General features: G+C 47.9%; 1 protein-coding gene across 1 annotated transcript in view; it reads right to left on the reverse strand.

Annotated features, from left to right (window-relative positions):
• The window catches only part of LOC136627035 (dehydrogenase/reductase SDR family member 4-like), a 35,574-nt gene extending 16,269 nt beyond the window's left edge, over nt 1–19,305 (reverse strand). The window contains exons 1-6 of the mRNA XM_066601987.1: nt 19,241–19,305; nt 18,228–18,391; nt 14,931–15,108; nt 12,361–12,462; nt 695–765; nt 176–227 (exon numbers count right to left, since the gene is read on the reverse strand). Coding sequence (XP_066458084.1) covers nt 176–227; nt 695–765; nt 12,361–12,462; nt 14,931–15,108; nt 18,228–18,391; nt 19,241–19,249 — 576 coding nt within the window. The 5' untranslated portion in view covers nt 19,250–19,305. The remainder of the gene's footprint in view (nt 1–175; nt 228–694; nt 766–12,360; nt 12,463–14,930; nt 15,109–18,227; nt 18,392–19,240) is intronic.
• Between the last annotated feature and the right edge of the window lie 3,619 nt (nt 19,306–22,924).

Genomic DNA, 22,924 nt, shown 5'->3' on the forward strand with positions numbered 1-22,924 from the left:
GGCAGCTTTTGTGGTATTTTTTAAACCTAAAGCCAGTAGTGGATTAAAAAAAAGGGGGGAAGACTAAAGGAAGGATTCTTTGATGTATCATGTCTGGCGTTTTGAAATATAAAAAGCATCAAAAATTGCATGCGAGAATTCAGAAGCAGTAATTGTTAAAATAATATTTACTTACTGGAGTAGTGGAAAAAGCTGCTACAGATGAGACAATCAAAATACTACCACCGCTGTGAAAACAGAAAGAACACAGTCCTGCGGGTGAGCAATAGTGATGAGATGTAGAAGGCAATTATTGACGCAGTACAAAAATATCAAACAAGTCATCCATAATGCTACTAGTTGAATAGTAGAGGTTAAACCTTCACAATGTAATTTAGAGGGGTAACTTAAAGAGCCTGGGTCAATGTGGGAAGGGAGGGACTTGTTATTTGTATAGCCCGTGCTGGCTGACATTGTTACTTCTATACCCCCTATCGTTAGGCCTCTGCTGGGATTAACACAGATTTTGTAAATACCAAATTTAAGATATACAGTGCAATATATGTTATATATGTCTATAGATTGTGAACTGTACACATAGTTTGTAGTTTCTTATTCACTTCAGTAATGTTAAGTCGTAGTACAACAAATGTAGATTGTGCTAAACAGATCACACTAGTAAAGAAAAGCCCACTTCATAGCCCCAAATCCTCACCCTCTTTCCTGCATTTTGGGCACCACAAGCTTCACCAACAGGAATGTTGCTTTAATATTAACGTCCAGAATCTGAGAAAAGAATAGTGAGCAGAGTGACTATGTGAGTGATATATCACTAAAGACCAGTGCAACTACTGTTAACGGAAGGGACCTGCTACGTACACGGGCTCTCTTAGACTTCTATCCCAGAGACCCTACTGGGAAAACATTACTGGAAACGAAAAACTCATACACAGTATGGCTTTGGAATAATGTTTCTGTGGCAGGTGCCACACTTTATTTGTATCCATCACACACAGGGAGCTTGAAGCCAATCATGGCACTAAACTCCTGGGAGTAGCCAGACCTTGCCTGGAAATGAAAGACTCATACACAGTGTGCCTTTGGAATAATGTTTCTCCTGGGAGTAGCCAGGCCTTGCCTGCCACCCAGATCCCAAGGCTAGTCGGGCCTCGCTTGCCGCCCAGTGATGATCATGCTGACAGTAGGCCATACGCCTTCTCTCTCCTCTCAGGCATTAGTTTCAAGGCAAGCTTTTCCCTGGGATTGACAGATCTCCCCCAGCCTGGGTCACCTTTCTTATCAAATGATCACATATGATCCCACGCTATCCCGCAGCGGGAGCCGGCTGTCAGTCACAGCCGGCGTCCCGCTGCAACAGCGGGGGCGGAGGCATCGGAGATGCGCCCCCCGCTGTTAATCCCTTCCCTGCCGCGATCTAAGTAGATCGCGGCAGGGAAAGATTTCACAGAAGGAGTGGACTCCCTCTGTGTCTCCGGCCGGCTCTCGCGATAACATCGCGAGAGCCCGGCCTGTCACCATGGCAACAGGACGCCAGACACTGGCGTCCTGTATTGCCTATGCCTATGATCGCTGTATAAGCGATAAGGCATGGCAGAGCAGTAGCCCTGCCATGCCTTATGACAGCGATCATCAGGGCAGTGGTTAAAGTCCCCCAGGGGGACACAAATGTTGTAAAGAAAACAAAGATTAAAAAAATGAATTTAAAAAAATGTAAAAAAAGAGTAAAAAAAACATTTTTTTATCCTTTTTCTCAGATTAGCATAAAAAAAGGTAAAAAAAAAATAAACCCCCACATATTTAATATTGTTGCATCCGTAACGACGCATACAATAAGTTGCACATGCTTTTGACTGTGCACGGAAAAAACCGCTAAAAAACTGAGGCAAAATGCAAATTTTTAGCATTTTGCCTCACTAAAAACGCAATAAAAGTGATCAAAAAAGCCGTATGTACACCAAAATCGTACCAGTAAAAACTACAGCTCGCCTCGCAAAAAGTAAGCCCTCACAGAGCGCCATACATCAAAAAATAAAAAAGTTACAGGACTTTGAATGCAGCGATTTAGAATAGAAAAAAGATTTCCAAAAAAAGGGTTTTTATTAAGGATGAGCGAGTATACTCGCTAAAGCACTGCTCGTCCGAGTAATGTGCTTTATCCGAGTATCTCCCTGCTCGTCCTTAAAGATTCGGGGACCGCTGCAGCTGACAGGTGAGTCGCGGTGGGGAGCAGGGGAGAGCGGGCGGGAGAGAGGGAGAGAGAGATCTCCCCTCCGTTCCTCCCCGCTCTCCCCCGCAGCTCCCCGCTCCGCAGCGGTACCCGAATCTTTAAGGACAAGCAGGGACTTACTCGTCTAAAGCACATTACTCGGACGAGTAGTGCTTTAGCGAGTATACTCGCTCATCCTTAGTATTTATTGCAGAAAAGTGGGAAAACCTAAAAAAAATGTAAGAATTTTGGTATCGTTGTAGCCGTAGCGGTCCGCAGAAAAAATGGAATGTCTCATTTATGCTGCATGATTAACGCTGTAAAAAAAAAATCTATGGCAGAATTGATGCGTTTTCTCTCCCTGTTATCATTAAAAAAAAAAAAAGTTTTACAATATAGTCTATGTACCCAAAAATGGCGCCGATAAAAACTACAGTTCGCCACGCAAAAAACAAGCCCTCATACGGCCGCGTCGACGGAAAAATAAAAAAGTTATGACTTTTGATAAACGGAGAAGAAAATCCGCCAAAAATTGTTGCGTCCTTAAGCCCAAAATAGGCCATGTCATGAAGGGGTTAACACCAATTTTTAGAATTCTGACGTATATGGCTTTTCATTTTCATTTATACTTAATTTTGATTTTTTTTTAATTTATTTATATGGTATTATAATTAAATGAAATTCATTGATGGAATAAATCAAAAAATTTAACACACGTAGCAGAGTTGGCGTAGATTTTCCAATTCAAATTCCACATTACACTACTGCTGCCGAGTTTGATGTGGATCCATAACAGACTTCACTCCCTGCATTTGAAATTGTGAACTTAGCTGCGGGTCCGTGTCAAAATCTACACAAATAGTGGGATTATGCTACAGATTTTCGTGCATGACTGCCCTAAAATCCACAGCGCTATATATGCTACAGATTTTGGTGTGGATTTGCACCAGAATGAAAGTATCCTTAGTAATTTAGTTCTGGATAAATTATTAAAAACCAGTACTATTCTACACAATCATCTGTACTAATTAAATAGAACAGGTGATTGTAGTAGTAGGGGTGAATTAGGGGTTAATGTCTGGTGATTCACACACTATGTAGTCCTTAACCTTCCTCTGATCTCCAACTGACAGGTGGGAAAGCTACTGATACAGCTACAATAAAGTTTGGCACTAAATTAAACTTTCCCGCTCAGCGATGTGATTGGTTGTCACTAGAGATGAGCGAACACCAAAATCTTCGGGTGTTCGTTATTCGGAACGAACTTCCCGCGATGTTCGAGGGTTCGTTTCGAACAACGAACCCCATTGAAGTCAATGGGCGACCAGAGCATTTTTTTATTTCGCCGCTGCTCGCTAAGGTTTTCATGTGTGAAAATCTGGGCAATTCAAGAAAGTGATGGGAATGACACAGAAACGGATAGGGCAGGCGAGGGGCTACATGTTGGGCTGCATCTCAAGTTCACAGGTCCCACTATTAAGCCACAATACCGGCAAGAGTGGGCCCCCCCCCCCTCCCAACAACTTTTACTTCTGAAAAGCCCTCATTAGCATGGCATACCTTTGCTAAGCACCACACTAGCTACAACAAAGCACAATCACTGCCTGGATGACACTCCGCTGCCACTTCTCCTGGGTTACATGCTGACCAACAGCCCCCCCTCCCCCCCACAGCGCACACCAAAGTGTCCCTGCGCAGCCTTCAGCTGCCCTCATGCCACGCCACACTCATGTCTATTTAGAAGTGCGTCTGCCATGAGGAGGAACCGCAGGCACACACTGCAGAGGGTTGGCATGGCTAGACAGCGACCCTCTTTAAAAGGGGCGGGGCGATAGCCCACAATGCTGTACAGAAGCAATGAGAAATAGAATCCTGTGCCACCGCCATCAGGAGCTGCACACGTAGGCATAGCAATGGGGAACCTATGTGCCACACACTATTCATTCTGTCAAGGTGTCTGCATGCCCCAGTCAGACTGGTAATATGCACCTTAACAGTAACCGCGTTGGTGGTAATGTGGTGGTGACTGCGGACCTAGTAGCACGGTTGTATTTTGTTGGTTTTCGGAATGCGACCAGGATTAAGTGGGCCGTGGCGGGGGGATGGTGTGGGGGCTCTCTTGTTGTGTCGGTAAAGGTGAAATTCTTGGACTGCCACCAGACGAACCAATGCAAAGGCATTTGCCAAGAATGTTTTCCCTGTTGGAGGAGGAGGGGGATGTTTTTGAGGCACTACGTGTCCTCTCCACGTGTCCGTGGTTATATGCACCTTTACAGTAACCGCGTTGGTGGTAATGTGGTGGTGACTGCGGACCTAGTAGCACGGTTGTATTTTGTTGGTTTTCGGAATGCGGCCAGGATTAAGTGGGCCGTGGCGGGGGGATGGTGTGGGGGCTCTCTTGTTGTGTCGGTAAAGGTGAAATTCTTGGACTGCCACCAGACGAACCAATGCAAAGGCATTTGCCAAGAATGTTTTCCCTGTTGGAGGAGGAGGGGGATGTTTTTGAGGCACTACGTGTCCTCTCCACGTGTCCGTGGTTATATGCACCTTTACAATAACCGCGTTGGTGGGAAATGGCCTCGCCGCCATCATGTCTTTGGGAAGCCTCTGTTTCCACACCCCAGAGACATACCATTAGCAGCGGTATAGGCAGAGCCCAGAATTCGTAACATTTCAGCCGTAGCATTAGGACAGGCCCCACTAACATATCACTAGCAGCATTATAGGAGGAGCGCAGTCTTCGTTCCATGTCAGCAATAGTAGCACTCAAGACAGGCCCCAGTAACAATTCCGAAGCAGCAGTATAGCGGGAGCGCAGTCTTCGTTCCATGTCAGCAATAGTAGCACTCAAGACAGGCCCCAGTAACAATTCCGAAGCAGCAGTATAGCGGGAGCGCAGTCTTCGTTCCATGTCAGCAATAGTAGCACTCAAGACAGGCCCCAGTAACAATTCCGAAGCAGCAGTATAGCGGGAGCGCAGTCTTCGTTCCATGTCAGCAATAGTAGCACTCAAGACAGGCCCCAGTAACAATTCCGAAGCAGCAGTATAGCGGAAGCGCAGTCTTCGTTCCATTTCAGTAGCCTTAGTATAGCCAAGGCCCAAGTTACATTTATGTAGCTAAAGTGTACGCCAACCCCACACACCTTTCTGTACCATGAGTGCAGGCGAAGAAGATACAAATTGCTATGATTACACTGTAGGTGAGGGCCCCAAAAATTTGGTGTACAAACAGTACTAATGTACCCCAGTAAAAATTGGCCATGCCCAACCAAGATGGCAGGTGAATCGCTTTGGTTAATGTGGCTTAAGTGGTAACTAGGCCTGGAGGCAGCCCAGTGTAACGAAAAATTGGTTCAAGTTAAAGTTCCAACGCTTTTAAGCGCATTGAAACTTATAAAAATTGTTCAGAAAAATTATTTGAGTGAGCCTTGTGGCCCTAAGAAAAATTGCCCGTTCAGCGTGATTACGTTAAGTTTCAGGAGGAGGAGCAGGAGGAGTAGGAGGAATATTAGACACAGATTGATGAAGCAGAAATGTCCCCGTTTTGGATGGTGAGAGACAACGTAGCTTCCATCCGCGGGTGCAGCCTACATATTGCTTACGTATCGCTGCTGTCCGCTGGTGGAGAACAGAAGTCTGGGGAAATCCAGCCTTTGTTCATCTTGATGAGTGTTAGCCTGTCGGCACTGTCGGTTGACAAGCGGCTACGCTTATCTGTGATGATTCCCCCAGCCGCACTAAACACCCTCTCCGACAAGACGCTAGCCGCAGGACAAGCAAGCACCTCCAGGGCATACAGCTCTAGTTCAGGCCACGTGTCCAGCTTCGACACCCAGTAGTTGTAGGGGGCAGAGGCGTCACCAAGGATGGTCGTGCGATCCGCTACGTACTCCCTCACCATCCTTTTACAGTGCTCCCGCCGACTCAGCCGTGACTGGGGAGCGGTGACACAGTCTTGGTGGGGAGCCATAAAGCTGGCCAGGCCCTTAAAGACTGTTGCACTGCCTGGGATGTACATGCTGCTCGATCTACGCACATCCCCTGCTACCTTGCCCTCGGTACTGCGCCTTCTGCCACTAGCGCTGTCGGCTGGGAATTTTACCATCAGCTTGTCCGCCAGGGTCCTGTGGTATAGCAACACTCTCGAACCCCTTTCCTCTTCGGGAATGAGACTGGGAAGGTTCTCCTTATAGCGTGGGTCGAGCAGTGTGTACACCCAGTAATCCGTAGTGGCCAGAATGCGTGCAACGCGAGGGTCACGAGAAAGGCATCCTAACATGAAGTCAGCCATGTGTGCCAGGGTACCCGTACGCAACACATGGCTGTCTTCACTAGGAAGATCACTTTCAAAATCCTCCTCCTCCTCCTCCTCCTCCTCCTCCTCCTCAGGCCATACACGCTGAAAGGATGACAGGCAATCAGCCGGTGTACCGTCAGCAGCGGGCCAAGCTGTCTCTTCCCCCTCCTCCTCATCCTCCTCATGCTCCTCCTTCTCCTCCTGTACGCGCTGAGAAATAGACAGGAGGGTGCCCTGACTATCCAGCGGCATACTGTCTTCCCCCGCCCCCGTTACCGAGCGCAAAGCAGCTGCCTTTATGGTTTGCAGGGAATTTCTCAAGATGCATAGCAGAGGAATGGTGACGCTAATGATTGTAGCATCGCCGCTCACCACCTGGGTAGACTCCTCAAAATTACCAAGGACATGGCAGATGTCTGCCAACCAGGCCCACTCTTCTGAAAGGAATTGAGGAGGCTGACTCCCACTGCGCCGCCCATGTTGGAGTTAGTATTCCACTATAGCTCTACGCTGTTCATAGAGCATGGCCAACATGTGGAGCGTAGAGTTCCACCGTGTGGGCACGTCGCACAGCAGTCGGTGCACTGGCAGCTTAAAGTGATGTTGTAGGGTGCGCAAGGTGGCAGCATCCGTGTGGGACTTGCGAAAATGTGCGCAGAGCCGGCGCACCTTTACGAGCAGGTCTGACAAGCGTGGGTAGCTTTTCAGAAAGCGCTGAACCACCAAATTAAAGACGTGGGCCAGGCATGGCACGTGCGTGAGGCTGCCGAGCTGCAGAGCCGCCACCAGGTTACGGCCGTTGTCACACACGACCATGCCCGGTTGGAGGCTCAGCGGCGCAAGCCAGCGGTCGGTCTGCTGTGTCAGACCCTGCAGCAGTTCGTGGGCCGTGTGCCTCTTATCGCCTAAGCTGAGTAGTTTCAGCACGGCCTGCTGACGCTTGCCCACCGCTGTGCTGCCACACCGCGCGACACCGACTGCTGGCGACATGCTGCTGCTAACACATCTTGATTGCGAGACAGAGGAGGAGGAGGAGGAGGAGGGTGCTTTAGTGGAGGAAGCATACACCTCCGCAGATACCAGCACCGAGCTGGGGCCCGCAATTCTGGGGGTGGGTAGGACGTGAGCGGTCCCGGGCTCTGACTCTGTCCCAGCCTCCACTAAATTCACCCAATGTGCTGTCAGGGAGATGTAGTGGCCCTGCCCGCCTGTGCTTGTCCACGTGTCCGTAGTTAAGTGGACCGTGGCAGTAACCGCGTTGGTGAGGGCGCGTACAATGTTGCGGGAGACGTGGTCGTGCAGGGCTGGGACGGCACATCGGGAAAAGTAGTGGCGACTGGGAACTGAGTAGCGCGGGGCCGCCGCCTCCATGATACTTTTGAAGGACTCCGTTTCCACAACCCTATACGGCAGCATCTCAAGGCTGATGAATTTTGCTATGCGGACGGTTAACGTTTGAGCGTGCGGGTGCGTGGCGGCGTACTTGCGCTTGCGCTCCAACAGTTGCGCAAGCGACGGCTGGACGGTGCGCTGAACTACACTGCTGGATGGGGCCGAAGACAGCGGAGGTGAGGGTGTGGGTGCAGGCCAGGAGACGGTAGTGCCTGTGTCCTGAGAGGGGGGTTGCATCTCAGTGGCAGGTTGGGGCACAGGGGGAGAGGCAGGGGTGCAAACCGGAGGCGCTGAACGGCCTTCGTTCCACCTTGTGGGGTGCTTGGCCATCATATGTCTGCGCATGGTGGTGGTGGTGAGGCTGTTGGTGTTGGCTCCCCGGCTGAGTTTTGCGCGACAAAGGTTGCACACCACTGTTCGTCGGTCGTCAGGCGTCTCTGTGAAAAACTGCCAGACCTTAGAGCACCTCGGCCTCTGCAGGGTGGCATGGCGCGAGGGGGCGCTTTGGGAAACACTTGGTGGATTATTCGGTCTGGCCCTGCCTCTACCCCTGGCCACCGCACTGCCTCTTGCAACCTGCCCTGCTGATGCCCTTGACTCCCCCTCTGAAGACCTGTCCTCCTGAGTAAGCGTTGCACACCAGGTGGGGTCAGTCACCTCATCGTCCTGCTGCTCTTCCTCCGAATCCTCTGTGCGCTGCTCCCTCGGACTTACTGCCCTTACTACTACTTCACTGCAAGACAACTGTGTCTGATCGTCATCGTCCTCCTCACCCACAGAAAGTTGTTGAGACAGTTGGCGGAAGTCCCCAGCCTCTTCCCCCGGACCCCGGGAACTTTCGAATGGTTGGGCATCAGTGACGATAAACTCCTCTGGTGGGAGAGGAACCGCTGCTGCCCAATCTAAGCAGGGGCCCGAGAACAGTTCCTGGGAGTGTTCCCGCTCCTGAGCAGGTGTCATTGTAGTGGAGTGAGGAGGCTGGGAGGAAGGAGGAGCAGCAGACAGAGGATTCGGATTTGCAGCAGTGGACGGCGCAGAACTGCGGGTTGACGATAGGTTGCTCTAAGCACTTTCTGCCATCCAGGACAGGACCTGCTCACACTGCTCATTTTCTAATAACCGTCTCCCGCGTGGACCCATTAATTGGGCGATGAATGTGGGGACGCCAGAAACGTGCCTCTCTCCTAATCGCGCAGCAGTCGGCTGCGACACACCTGGATCAGGAGCTCGGCCTGTGCCCACACCCTGACTTGGCCCTCCGCGTCCTCGGCCGCGTCCACGTCCTCTAGGCCTACCCCTACCCCTCAGCATGCTGTATTACCAGTGATTTGATTTCACAGGCAGCTAATAAATTGGCGCAAGACTGCAGGCCAAATATAATTTTTTCCCTTTTTTGAAAACGAAAGGCCCCACTGCCTCTAGTGAATGTATAATCTAAGTTTAATAACTGTGCTGTTTTCCTGCTAATGTGTCACAGAACGTGAGGGTAGCAGAGTTATTAACTGTGGCAGAGCAGGTATTTTTTTTCCCAATTAAGGAAAGCAAATGGCGAAGCCAGGAGTAAACCGTAGCTGGGTGCGTCTGATTTTTAAAGGTTGCACACGCAGCCGACACGTGTCCACCGCCCTTAGGACGGACAGAGGCAGGACAAATAGAATTATTTTCCGTTTTTTTGCACCAAAAGGCAGCACTGCGTATATTCTATGAACATGAGAAGTTTAATAACTGTGCTGTTTTCCTGCTAATGTGTCACAGAACGTGAGGGTAGCAGAGTTATTAACTGTGGCAGAGCAGGTATTTTTTTTCCCAATTAAGGAAAGCAAATGGCGAAGCCAGGAGTAAAACGTAGCTGGGTGCGTCTGATTTTTAAAGGTTGCAGACGCAGCCGACACGTGTCCACCGCCCTTAGGACGGACAGAGGCAGGACAAATAGAATTATTTTCCGTTTTTTTGCACCAAAAGGCAGCACTGCGTATATTCTATGAACATGAGAAGTTTAATAACTGTGCTGTTTTCCTGCTAATGTGTCACAGAACGTGAGGGTAGCAGAGTTATTAACTGTGGCAGAGCAGGTATTTTTTTTCCCAATTAAGGAAAGCAAATGGCGAAGCCAGGAGTAAAACGTAGCTGGGTGCGTCTGATTTTTAAAGGTTGCAGACGCAGCCGACACGTGTCCACCGCCCTTAGGACGGACAGAGGCAGGACAAATAGAATTATTTTCCGTTTTTTTGCACCAAAAGGCAGCACTGCGTATATTCTATGAACATGAGAAGTTTAATAACTGTGCTGTTTTCCTGCTAATGTGTCACAGAACGTGAGGGTAGCAGAGTTATTAACTGTGGCAGAGCAGGTATTTTTTTTCCCAATTAAGGAAAGCAAATGGCGAAGCCAGGAGTAAACCGTAGCTGGGTGCGTCTGATTTTTAAAGGTTGCACACGCAGCCGACACGTGTCCACCGCCCTTAGGACGGACAGAGGCAGGACAAATAGAATTATTTTCCGTTTTTTTGCACCAAAAGGCAGCACTGCGTATATTCAATGAATAATAACTGGGTTGTGGCCCTGCCTACACAATTCTTTCCCTGCAGTATCAATGGAGGGTGCAATGCTCTGCAGAGGCGATTTTGAGAAGTAAAAAAAAATGCAGCACAGCTAACAGCAGCCTGGACAGTACTGCACACGGATAAATATGGCCCTAGAAAGGACCGTTGAGGTTCTTGAAGGCTACACTCACTCCTAACACTCTCCCTGCCTATGCAGCACTTCTGTCCCTAATGCCGGGTGCAACGCTCTGCAGAGGCGATTTTGAGGGAAAAAAAATTGCCACTGCTAACAGCAGCCAACACACAGCTATCAGTGGCCCTAATAAGGACCTTTGGGGGGTCTTGAAGCCTACACTAACTACCAATTCTTTCCCTACAGCAGCTCCGGTACAAACAGCACTGTCCCTCATCTAACTCACCAGGCATCTGAGGCGAGCCGCGGGAGGGGCCGACTTTTATATTAGGCGGACACCTGATCTTCCCAGCCACTCACTGCAGGGGGGTGGTATAGGGCTTGAACGACGCAGGGGGAAGTTGTAATGCCTTCCCTGTCTTTCAATTGGCCAGAAAAGCGCGCTAACGTCTCAGGGAAGGAAGTGAAAGTAACCCGAACACCGCATGGTGTTCGTTACGAATAACGAACATCACGAACACCCTAATATTCGCACGAATATCAAGCTCGGAAGAACACGTTCGCTCATCTCTAGTTGTCACTGATGACGTCATCCTGACCTGAATCATTCAAGACCCGATCACAGCACCCAAACAGGATGTTTGTAACAGCCTGTTGGGGTATTTTATCTGCTGTTGAAGGGCTGCGATCGCCTGTGGACAGCAGAACATAAATTTACGTTGCTGCTGCACAGAGTCCAAACAGCAGCGTTATCAATTTATAGTGGTGGTGGAGGGGTGGGGGAATGGGGGGGTCATGAAGGGGTTAAACATGAGCAATGCTTTAATTTTTTTCAAGCATTATCAAAGTAAATAGAAGCCAAGTTAATTGGCAATATTGAATATGTATCTCAGAAGTATAACAGCTTTTGTAAAATCTCCCAAAAGTAGTAGCATGTGCCGACTAAAATAAATGAAAACGCCTGCCATTTTTCTAAAGTAGCACCACCCTAGTGACTATGTCTGGTATTGCAGCTCAGCCTAAGGGCTTTTACCCACTAGCGTCTTTTTAGCCCAATTCAAGTACTTTTTCAAGTATTTATCCCCTAAGGAAACATGAAGTTTGAAGAAGTGCCATGATTTTATCACAACAAAATGTCACCGTGTAGCCAGAGCCTAAAGGCCCATTTACACGCAACGATTATCGCTCAAAATTTGTTCAATAGATGGTATATGAGCGATAATCGTTGCGTGTAAACGCGCCATAGTTTACTCCTCGGCTGAATGAGAATTTTAGGGCAAGCTTAAAATCCATCGTTCAGCCGGAGAGAGATAACAGGGACCGTACACTGTGTTTTGCATGGCAATCAGAGATTACATTGTATTCTGCCGACAGACCATGCAAGAACAAAGGAGCTGTGTGCAGAGCTCAGACCACATGCTGTGCTTTGCAAACAGCTCCCGGCGGCCCTTTTAAATGAAGCTAATAAAGCGCTTATGGACATTAGTGTCCATTAACACTTTATGCAAAATGTCAGTCATTCAATCGTTTGAAAGATTGTCCTTGCGTGTAAATGGGCCTTAAGAACTGGATAACTTATTGGGACTCTGGTCAGCACTGCAACAACTGAGGAGTATTTTTCCATTCCACAAAATAGGAAAAGTATCCAATTTCCAAGGACTTTACACTGACCTCCAGACAATGACTGTATATAACACTGACCAGCGAGGAATACATTGTCTATACTGATGAGGCATTACAAGCAGTGATGGCATTGTAATACATGAAGTGCTTTTTTAACCAGTCTTACCTTTTCCCACACTTCCTCTGTAGAGTCCAATACGTTCCCAAAAAAGGGGTTAACAGCAGCATTAGAAACAAGGATATCAACTCCCCCAAATTTCTGTATAGCCTGGAAAATGGATGCAAGAAAAGAGTTTACTGTGTAATCAACATGGGCTGGAGGTTACATCTGACAGCAAATATATTAATCTGATGGCAAATATATTAATACTCTATTAATAGGTTAAAGGTGTTGTCGCATGAGAGACAACCGATTTCAAAAGATGGTGGAGTGATCAGCTAATCACCACAGGCCATGCTCCGGGCGCTTGAGACAAAACTCATTTACCAGGGCAGGTGGATGTCCGGAGGCATTGACTGCAGAGGAAATGTAGTAATGAGTCCATTCAGATGAATGGCCATCAGTGTACTAGATGGCTCATACCACCTGAACAGCAAGGCTTCATACAGAACAGCTTTCCATTGTGGCTCATAGAGGGGGTCTCAAGTGGGAGACAACCCTTCCCCATGACATCCATGGGCCCTAATGGGGTAGACGGACAGGGTTTGTCTTCATGAGACATTGCCTTTTATTTGTTGCCAGGAGACAAAAAGTAAGTACATGGCAAAATAAACTGTAGCAATCAGTGCCAGGCAGCTGCCGTCAAGTCGAATAGGATCATAGGTGTGTATCAAAAAGGGCACAGATGCACATGATGAGAATATAAATGACTTTTCAGACCACACAAACACTGGGGCAGATTATATAATACCGTCTAATAGACATCGCAAACTTAGTTTTAAAATCTGTCAGATTTATCAAAATGAAAAACAGTTTAGTACGGTGTTAGCCAATGGAGCAAAGTGTGATTGTCCTCAGTGAGAGAAACCAAGTCATCTTGTAGATACCTTTTAATGGTTAAAAAAAAGACATGCTATTCTAGCGAGCTTTTGAATCTACTCAGGGTTCTTCCCCAGGCCTAATGGAACAGATCTACAGACGTATATACATAAAACACATACACATGATCATATGTGAGGGCACAAACATGGTGTGATTAATTTGCACATGAAATGAATACCAGAACAGGATAAGAGGGCACAGACATGATGTAATTAATAGCACTTAGATTAATACCAGAAAGGGATGAACATAAGGTCCCCTGTCCACAGCAGTGATTTCGCCAGCGAATCATGCCGTCTGAAGCTTTCAATGGCATTGCTTTGGAAAGCGCCGGCCCCATCTCTACGAGCAGAGAATCAAAGCGATTCTCCGCTTGCAGACAGCAATTCGCAGCTTGCTGCGAATTGCCCCGATTCATCGCGGTCAGCTTATCTGTCAGATTAGGTGGACCGCTGAGATCCATCTGCTTCTCCTGCTCCCGAGCGGCGGCTCCCGCGGCAGTGCTCCGCTGCGGGATACCGCAATGCCCATGGACAGGGGGCCTAAGGCTGCCTGTCCATGGGCGATAGTTCATCGCGTTACCCATGGTGAAAATCCGGCTGCGGGTAACAAAGTGAACGCTTTCCATAGCGTTCCTTAGCGATACTCCGCTAGCTGGATTCCAATCGTGGCATGCCACGATTCTCCGCGGTGAGCTCATCTGTCAGATCACAGCAGAGACCTGACAGCTCTCCCCTCTCATCCCCCACGGCGGAATATTGCTAGCGATATTCCGTCACAGCCGTGGATGGGGGGCCTTAGGGTTTCTCATATCTGATCATCTCCACTGTTGCAAAAAAAACTCTGCAAGATTATTAACGCATTGATTGCTGGATGATAAATATCTTTAGACTGTCTATTCTAACTCTATACTACCTATTAGTTGGATTGGTTTTCCCGACAGATTTTGCACCAAAATACTGGCTGGCAAAATGTTGCAATAAACCCCACCCTTTTCTCAAAAAGTTGCAGCCTTCTTTTGGAGTTTGCAAAAAATAATCCTTTCACACTTAAAGGGGTTATGCAGACAGCGCCTGCCAAGATATACAAGGGTGGGAGCGAAAGCGCTGCTCCAACCCCTGAGTAGCAGCCGCCGCTTGTAATTGGTGGCGAAAGTCTCATTGAAATCAATAGGAGCCCAGCCTGCAATTTCAAGCGCATTTCCCATCAATTAAGAGCGCCGGCCACTACACGGGTCGGGGCAGTGGCTTTCACTCCGATCCCAATGTCTGATGGCGGGCGCTGCCTAGATAACGCCTTCAAGCTTTATGCACAATGCCGAGCACAATGAAGGTCTCTCCATCAGCATGAACAAGGTTTTCCTACAGCAAGAGTGATGGAACTATGCAGCACTCTTCTCCAGGAGGGGATTCATTCCACTTTTGTTTCAAAGGGATGTGAACAGAAAAGTAATTTATTTTTTACCCTTCAATCAGGACAGTTAGCAACTACCCCATAGATGCCTTATCGCCTCACCCCTGAGGAACACTGCAGAATAGCTTGAACTAGATGGACATATGACGTTTTTTCATCCTATGTACAAATAACTTTTGCTATGTAAATAGGGGACTTTTCAAAGTCTTATGGGGAAAATCCCTCAAAAAAATGACGACGCCCACCTGAGTTCTTTCAGAAGGAATGCATTATGCACTTACGGTGTTCACTAGTTTTACTCGGTCTTCATTCTTCCCCACGTGACAGACTGTCCCTTCTACATCCAGACCTTCCATTTTCAGTTCTTGAACAGCCTTGTCCACATTTTGTTGCTTTCGGCTACTGACAAGAACCTTAGCACCATCCTGAGCAAGTCGTCGTGCAATAGCCAAGCCGATTCTGTAAAGGCGTTTGACATTACAAAGCTTTATACAAACAGTCCAAATTAATCTCATAGCATGCAACTAAGGGGGATTCAACATGGCCAACCTCTGTTACTCCGAATAGCTCCCCATACATATAAGATCATTGGCCAACTTTTATCTGTCGTATATATCCAGCTTTCTGGCCAGAAAGGCTACAGACTAATCCGTATAACGGAATAATGCTAGCAAATCTGCTTGCAGTCTACAGCCTGCCTACATTGGATTTGATGCGTCATCGATACCCATGTATAACCAATGCATCATCACACAGGCGTACCCAGTTTTGGTCTATAGAAAATGCACCGTTTTCACTGTGTATGTATGTGCATTTTTTATGCTCATACATATTGCATCCGTATTCACTGCATTTTTCATGCACGAAAAGAAAACCTCAAGAAGGCAATACAAACCAAAATATAACAAGCAGGGGGAATGGGGGGGGGGGTTATTTTTTTTTTTACACATGTAAAATATGCACTTAAAGGGGTTGTCCCGCGCCGAAACGGGTTTTTTTTTTTTCAATAGCCCCCCCGTTCGGCGCGAGACAAACCCGATGCAGGGATAACAAAAAAAAAACCCGGTTAGTACTTACCCGAATCCCCGCGGTCCGGCGTCTTCATACTTACCTTGTGAAGATGGCCGCCGGGATCTTCACCCTCGGTGGACCGCTGGGCTTCTGTGCGGTCCATTGCCGATTCTAGCCTCCTGATTGGCTGGAATCGGCACAAGTGACGGGGTGGAGCTATGAGGAGCCGCTCTCCGGCACGAGCGGCCCCATTCAGCAAAGGAGAAGACCGGACTGTGCAAGCGCGTCTAATCGGGCGATTAGACGCTGAAGATTAGACGGCACCATGGAGACGGGGACGCCAGCAACGGAACAGGTAAGTGAATAACTTCTGTATGGCTCATAATTAATGCACGATGTATATTACAAAGTGCATTAATATGGCCATACAGAAGTGTATAACCCCACTTTGTTTCGCGGGACAACCCCTTTAAGAAAACACATAACTGAATACAGCAATATACTTCAATGGGTCCATATTCAGATAGTAAAAAATACAGAATGCATGGGGACAGAAAATACACCCATATGAACGGGCCCTTATAGCTTTTTAACGATATGCAAATTCACGGCAATTCTAATACCCACACATCAAACTGTCAATTGTGTGTGAAATCACATAACCGCAAACCGGAACATTGTTGGAATGTCATTTTTTAGGTCAATACGGGGCCATATTTTACTAGGCATCGTCGCTACAGTAAAGATTTTCAGCTTTGTTGTTAACAAAAAAAAAAGCCTAAACAAGGAAGACAATGTCCCGAGCCGGCGAGTCAGAAGTGTGCTTAGGGCACTCGTCACTTTCTACCTTATTCGTCTTGACAGATTGTGCATAGTGCATCTGTAAGTAGGAGGAGACAATATCCAGAAGAACATGACACTCCCATCTGGAGGCAGCCTGACAGTCAGGTGATGAGATGCAACGCTCCTCCTGCTTCAGGCCAGCGGGCAGCACAGCGGGCACGTTCAATGCCACCTTCATTAACTCTTTAAGGGCATTGTGTGGATGATCCTATTCTAAATGTAAATGACAAAGGAACAACTAGATATTTCAAGGTGCTTTTACATTAAATACTTAGCATTCGGATTCCTGCGATCCAGCAATAATCTTAAAGGGGTCTCGAGGCAACAGTGATTTTTTTTTATTGCCCAGTCCCCCTTCTTAAGCATACATTACTATGCAGCAGTGTAAACGGCTTTTAAAGCTGGTTTCTACTCACAGTTCTGTTGTTTCATGAACTTATAAAATGGTTCCCAAAGATGGCCGCCGGTTCTTTTACCAAGGTGCACCGCGTTTTTTTCCCATGGTGCACCGCGCTTGCTGTAGCCCGACGTGCGCGCTCCCGAGACGCTACCAGCTGTGTCTCCCTGACAACCAGACGCCCCACAGCCGCCGACCAGACCCACCGCGGCCGCCGACCGGACCCCGGGATTGAACGCAGCCGACCACGGCACACGCTGTTGGGCCACAGTCACCCACCGCCAGACAGCAGGTAACCGGCGCTAGGCCCCGGCTCCCCTGCGCTAGGCCCCACCTCCCCCGCGCTGGGCCCCTGACAACAGACGAAGGCTCCGGGGCCCAGCGGCAGCCACAGCGGCAGGCCCCTGGCCACAGCGGCAGGCCCCGGGGCCCAGCGGCAGTCCCTTCAGTACAGATGTAGGCTCTGGGGCCCAGCGCTAGGCTCCGGGGCCCAGCGGCAGGCCCCGAGCCACAGCGGCAGGCCCCGTGGCCCAGCGGCTGTCCCCTCAGTACAGATGTAGGCTCCGGGGCCCAGCGCTAGGACACCCGGAGGGGCCCACGCCAGTTAGTCGCACATCACCCCCGACCCATCACTTACCTGGGTGGTGGGGCGGCTGGGCGGCGGGACGGCTGGGTGGCTTCTAGGCACTACTGGGCGGCTTCTCTGCAGAGCTGGGCGGCTCAAGTTTCTGCACCATTCTCTAAGAGAGGATGGTAGCAGAATGGCCGCTCCAGCGCGCTCCCGAGAAGTTACAGCTCGTCTGCGCATGCACAGAAGAGCTGTAGCGGCGAGCACGCTGAAGCGGCTCGTGCTCGGAGCAGAAGAACGGACTGCGCAAGCGCGTCTAAAAAAGCAAGCCGCCAGCGAAATTAGACGGAGCCATGGAGACGAGGACGCTAGCAATGGAGCAGGTAAGTGAATAACTTCTGTATGGCTCATATTTAATGCACGATGTATATTACAAAGTGCATTAATATGGCCATACAGAAGTGCTTAACCCCACTTGCTCCCGCGAGATAACCCCTTTAATGATTATTACTCAGTGTAAATGCGTGTACCGACTGAACGACAAACGAGAACTCGTTCAGCTTCTGAATGCAAAACACTGAACAATGTATCATTCCGTGTAAACAGGCAGTCGTTCACTTATGAACAACTGCTTGCTTAATGTGAATTGAGGCGGAACGATCCCCGGCCTGCTCCGTCTCCGTTCACTAGCAATGACTGTTCCTGTGTAAAAATACCCTTAAACTGAATAATAAGTGTCGTGCCAAACAGATAAATTACCCATCTGTCGACGCCGTCACCAAAGCCACTTTGCCTTCCAGTTTCCTGGGAGCCTGCAGTCCCCTTACACTCTGCATTGTGTAAGATCCTCCGCTGGTGGGTGAGAAGGACAGCAAACGCCGGAGTGACAAGCGAAACATGGGAGAGAATAGGGGACTGCGCACCTACAGGAGAAGAAGAAGAGGAGTGTGAATAATAACCCAAGCAAAGAGCATCATATAGCGGCTGCAATACTGGTATTTGCATCAAAGATATGATACCTTTTAATGGCTAACAAAAATACATGATGTTATTGCGAGCTTTGAAACCTACTTAGGAACAAATCTAGTTCAAATTTATATTAAAATATACACATGATCACATGGAATGGTACAGACATGGTGAACTTAATTTGCACTAGACTAATAACAAGGACAGGATAAGAGGGCACATAATTAGTGATTAATAGCACTTAGATAAATATCAGGGAGGGAGGGATGAGCAAAACAGTAAATAACACTGATAAACAGATCAGTCAATCTTTCTGAATTGAGTATGTCTTGATCATTTTATTATGCAAGAAACAAAAATGAAATTGAAAACTTTGATGTTAGATGTAGCCCATGTAAGTTAAATATATGTAGCATTATCCAAATGCACAAGGTTTGATGAGTGACAGTCGGGATAGGTCTTCTCACTACAAGATAAATATCTGGCCCTGAAGGAAAATCTCTGCCCGGGAGAGAAAAATATCCAGCATGATCCTCTAGTAGAAAGAAACAAAATTCTTTTGTCCCCTCTACATATAAAATTTGTTTCATTATACCTGAAGAAGAGCTCCAAGAAGGTTTGAAAGCTCGCTATAACATCATGTATTTTGTTAGCCATTAAAAGGTATCATATCTATAAGATTACTTGGTTTGTCTCACGGAGAACAATCACATTTTACTCTACTGGCTAAACTCTTCTCATTTTGCATCAGCAGGCTCACAGGGAAGCTGAGATTCGTAACTATACGAGAAAAATAAACTTACCTGATACATGGCGACAAATGCTGATGGGTTCTGGTTTGTTCTAATACAGTGCTTGGCGGGTAATGCACATGGCAAAGTCAGGAATGGACACAATGGAAAGAGGATAAATATATAGTCTTCCCTTAGGATCCAACCAAGTGTCAACAAAAAATAAGACTGCCTTTATGCCCGCCAGTCCTCAAGCACCTGATCAGGTCACAGTGTGATCATATGAGCCATTACCAGGCGGTTTTATTATGAACTACAAAATCTCAGCAAAGAAAACTGCAAAAAAGCCTGTTTATTTAATTGCATGTGATATAACTGCTGAATAAAAAGGTGCTTTTACACGGAACACTTATTCAGATTTCCGCGATCTATTGAGAATCTGAAATATTGTTCAGTGTAGATGCATGCACCGACTGAACAACGAACAAGAATTTGTTCGCCATTCAGTTTCTGCATGCAAAAAACTGAACGTTGGATTGTTCCATGTAAACAGGCAGTCGTTCACTTGTGGACGACTGCCTGTTACTGGGAATGGAGGCCGGCAGGAATGATCCCCGGCCCGCTCTGCCTCTATTCACTAGCAATGATTGTTCCTGTGTAAAAGCAGCGGACCAATAATCGTTGGGATGATCTGTTAGGTATTTGCACGCGACAGAACATCCCGTGCAAGACCGGGCTCACGCGAACGGATTGGATTCCGCATGCAAGAGGACAGTAGTGGATTCAGGCTGTGAGCCCGGACGGTAACACGGAAAAGAACGGAACCATTCACTTGTATACATCCACCATATTAGACCTAAACACCAATGTTGTACCATTATAAACAATACTGTGCTTAGGAATTCAAATATATATATCATACATTAGGGTATGTCATACACATGCATGCGTTATTTTTTATTCAGTGCGTCACTTTTCTTATGTATTGACAAATTCAGAGTTGATTGGGTGTAAAAAAAAATTTTGGAAAGCAATTTTTGCTACCGGAGGGAACACACAATTCACTTAAAATTCAGCATCTTTCCTAGAAGTCCACCGTTTTCGTTGTAACATTTGCTCGGTGATTATTCCTATGCCTGTGTACAGGCCATCTAGGAGAAGATAAGAAACACCTAATATGTGATACCAAAATGGTGTTTCATGCCAAAGAGCATGCTATGAAATAATCAAGAGCAGAGGAGAATTCTAATGTTGCAAAAATAAGGGGTTTTACCTACCCGATAATCGGGTTTCCAGGAGTCTCCACTACAGCACCACCTGAGATAGCCTCCTCCTGATTGGACAGGAAGACACCGAGAGGTTTAAAAGCTCCCCCTCTCCCACCTTCCTCAGTGGTTTCTAACGAATTGCTGGGGCAGGAGCTTAACCTAAATCTTTACCTAACTGGTATTTTAACCTATATTTTTACTAAGCGAAATTATATTTCGAAATTATATTTCGTAAATTTTTCCTAGTTTTTTTTGGGGTGGGGGTAGGGGGGAATGTATGGGTGCTATTGTGGAGACTCCTGGAAACCCGATTATCTGGTAGGTATAATCACCTATTTCCCCAGTCGTCTCCATGACAGCACCACCTGAGACGTACCAACTAAAAATTTTCTAGGGTGGGATTGCCGCCGAGCGGACCTTGCGGCTAAAGGCCATGTCCTCGTCCTGCTGCACTTTTACCCTATAATGCTTAACGAACGTGTGCGGCTTCCTCCAAACTGCGGCCTTGCATATCTGTTCAACAGACGCTGAACTATGCTCGGCCCATGAAGATGCTACTGCCCTTGTGGAGTGGGCTTTAAGAACTGAGGGGACTTCTTTCCGCAGGGCCCTATAGGATTCCGTAATGGAGCTTTTTGCCGCCTTTTTCCCTTTGTTTGGGCCAAAGAACTGGACAAACAGGTTGTCGTCTCGTCTCCAGTGACTTGTGGTGTCAATATTACTCAGGATCGCTCTCCTGACGTCCAGGCAGTTTAGGGTTTTTTCTCCCTCGTCTTTAGGTTTATTGAAGAATTAGGGGATTACTACATTCTGAGCTCTATGGAAGGGTGGCACTACCTTTGGCATAAAGGCTGGATCTGTTTTAAACACTAACTTTGTGTCAGTGATTTTAAGGAACGGGTGGCGGATAGATAGGGCCTGTAGTTCACTAACCCATCTTGCTGAGGGGTAATGGCTACCAGGAAGACTGTTTTAATCGTGAGCATCTTTATTGGCAGTGCCTCGATCGGTTCGAAGGGTTCTGCTGACATAGCCTTCAGGACCCAATTTAGATTCCAGTCCGGAAATATATTTGTTGTCCCAGGTCGTAACCTGTCTGCTGCTGTCAGGAATCTGCTAATCCACCTGCTCTCTGATAACTTGGTGTCAAATAGAGCACTAAGGGCTGTGACCTGAACTCTTAGGGTGCTTTGGGAGAGGCCCATATCCAGGCCCCCTTGCAAGAACTCCAAGATTAAGGGGATGTCTGGAACGGAGCCTGGGGGATCTCTCCCCTGCCTCCATGAGGTAAACCTCTTCCAGACCTTTTGATAGATAAGGTTGGTTGTTTTCTTCCTACTTGACATTAGGGTCCCAATTACCTTCTCAGAGAACCTTCTTCCTCTCAGTGTGGATTCCTCAAGATCCAGGCTGTTAGGTGGAATTTGTCTATATCTGGGTAGCTCAGGGGTCCCTGCGTCAGTAGATCGTTTTTAGAAGACCGAACCAGGTTTTCTTTGGCCAGAAGGGGGCCACCAGGATTAGTGTGCATATCTGTGATCTGAAGTATTGCAACACTCTTGGAATCAATGGTATTGGAGGAAAGGCATACACAAGCTTTTTTCACCAATCCTGGCTCAGGGTGTCTACCGCTGTTGGCTGGTCCCCTGGTCTGAGGGAGAAGAAGTTCTTCACCTTGGCGTTCTCCCTGGTTGCAAATACATCCAGTTGTGGGGGTCCCCACTTGTTCGTCAGGATTCTGAACGCCTCCTGAGATAGAGACCACTCTCCTGGGTCTATACGTCTTCTGCTGAAGAAATCTGCCCTCTGGTTCACCACCGCCTTTAGATGTGTTGCCGAAATTGAGAGGACTTGGCCCTCTGCCCAGCGGAAGATTTTCTGGGAGATGCTCTGTAGGGCTGCTGACCTTGTGCCCCCTGGCACTGAATGTGGGCAACCGCCATGGTGTTGTCTGACAGGATCTTTAGGTGCTGATTTCCTACCAAATCCCCCAGCTGTTGGAGGGCCTTCCAAACCGCCTGGAGTTCTCTGTAGTTTGAGGATTGACCTTTTATCTCCTGCGGCCAAGGATCTGGTAGAAGTTGGTCTCCCACGTGCGCCCCCCACCCCCAGGCACTTGCGTCAGTCGTGACGTGTGTGGCTGGGTTCTGTATCCAGTGGACTCCCCTTCGCAGGTTCGCTGGGGATGTCCACCAACGCAGCAATATTTTTACTGAGTTTTGAGGACTGTCTTCTGTCCCAGGCAGAAAGGACTGAGATCTGCAGGGCTCTGGTATTCGCTTGGGCCCACACTACCCCCGGGATGCACAATGTCAGACTTCCTGACATGGCCTCCTGGACTGTACATGACCGCCTCCACAGAAAGGTCCTCACCAGCTGGCGGATCTTCTGTATGTTTATCTCCGAAAGAAAGGAGCGTTGAGCCTCCGAGTCGAGCGTTATGCCCAGGAATACCTTTTCTCTGCTGGGATCTAAGCTGGATTTCTCC

Source organism: Eleutherodactylus coqui, chromosome 5, assembly GCF_035609145.1.
Source record: "Eleutherodactylus coqui strain aEleCoq1 chromosome 5, aEleCoq1.hap1, whole genome shotgun sequence".
Classification (NCBI taxonomy): domain Eukaryota; kingdom Metazoa; phylum Chordata; class Amphibia; order Anura; family Eleutherodactylidae; genus Eleutherodactylus; species Eleutherodactylus coqui.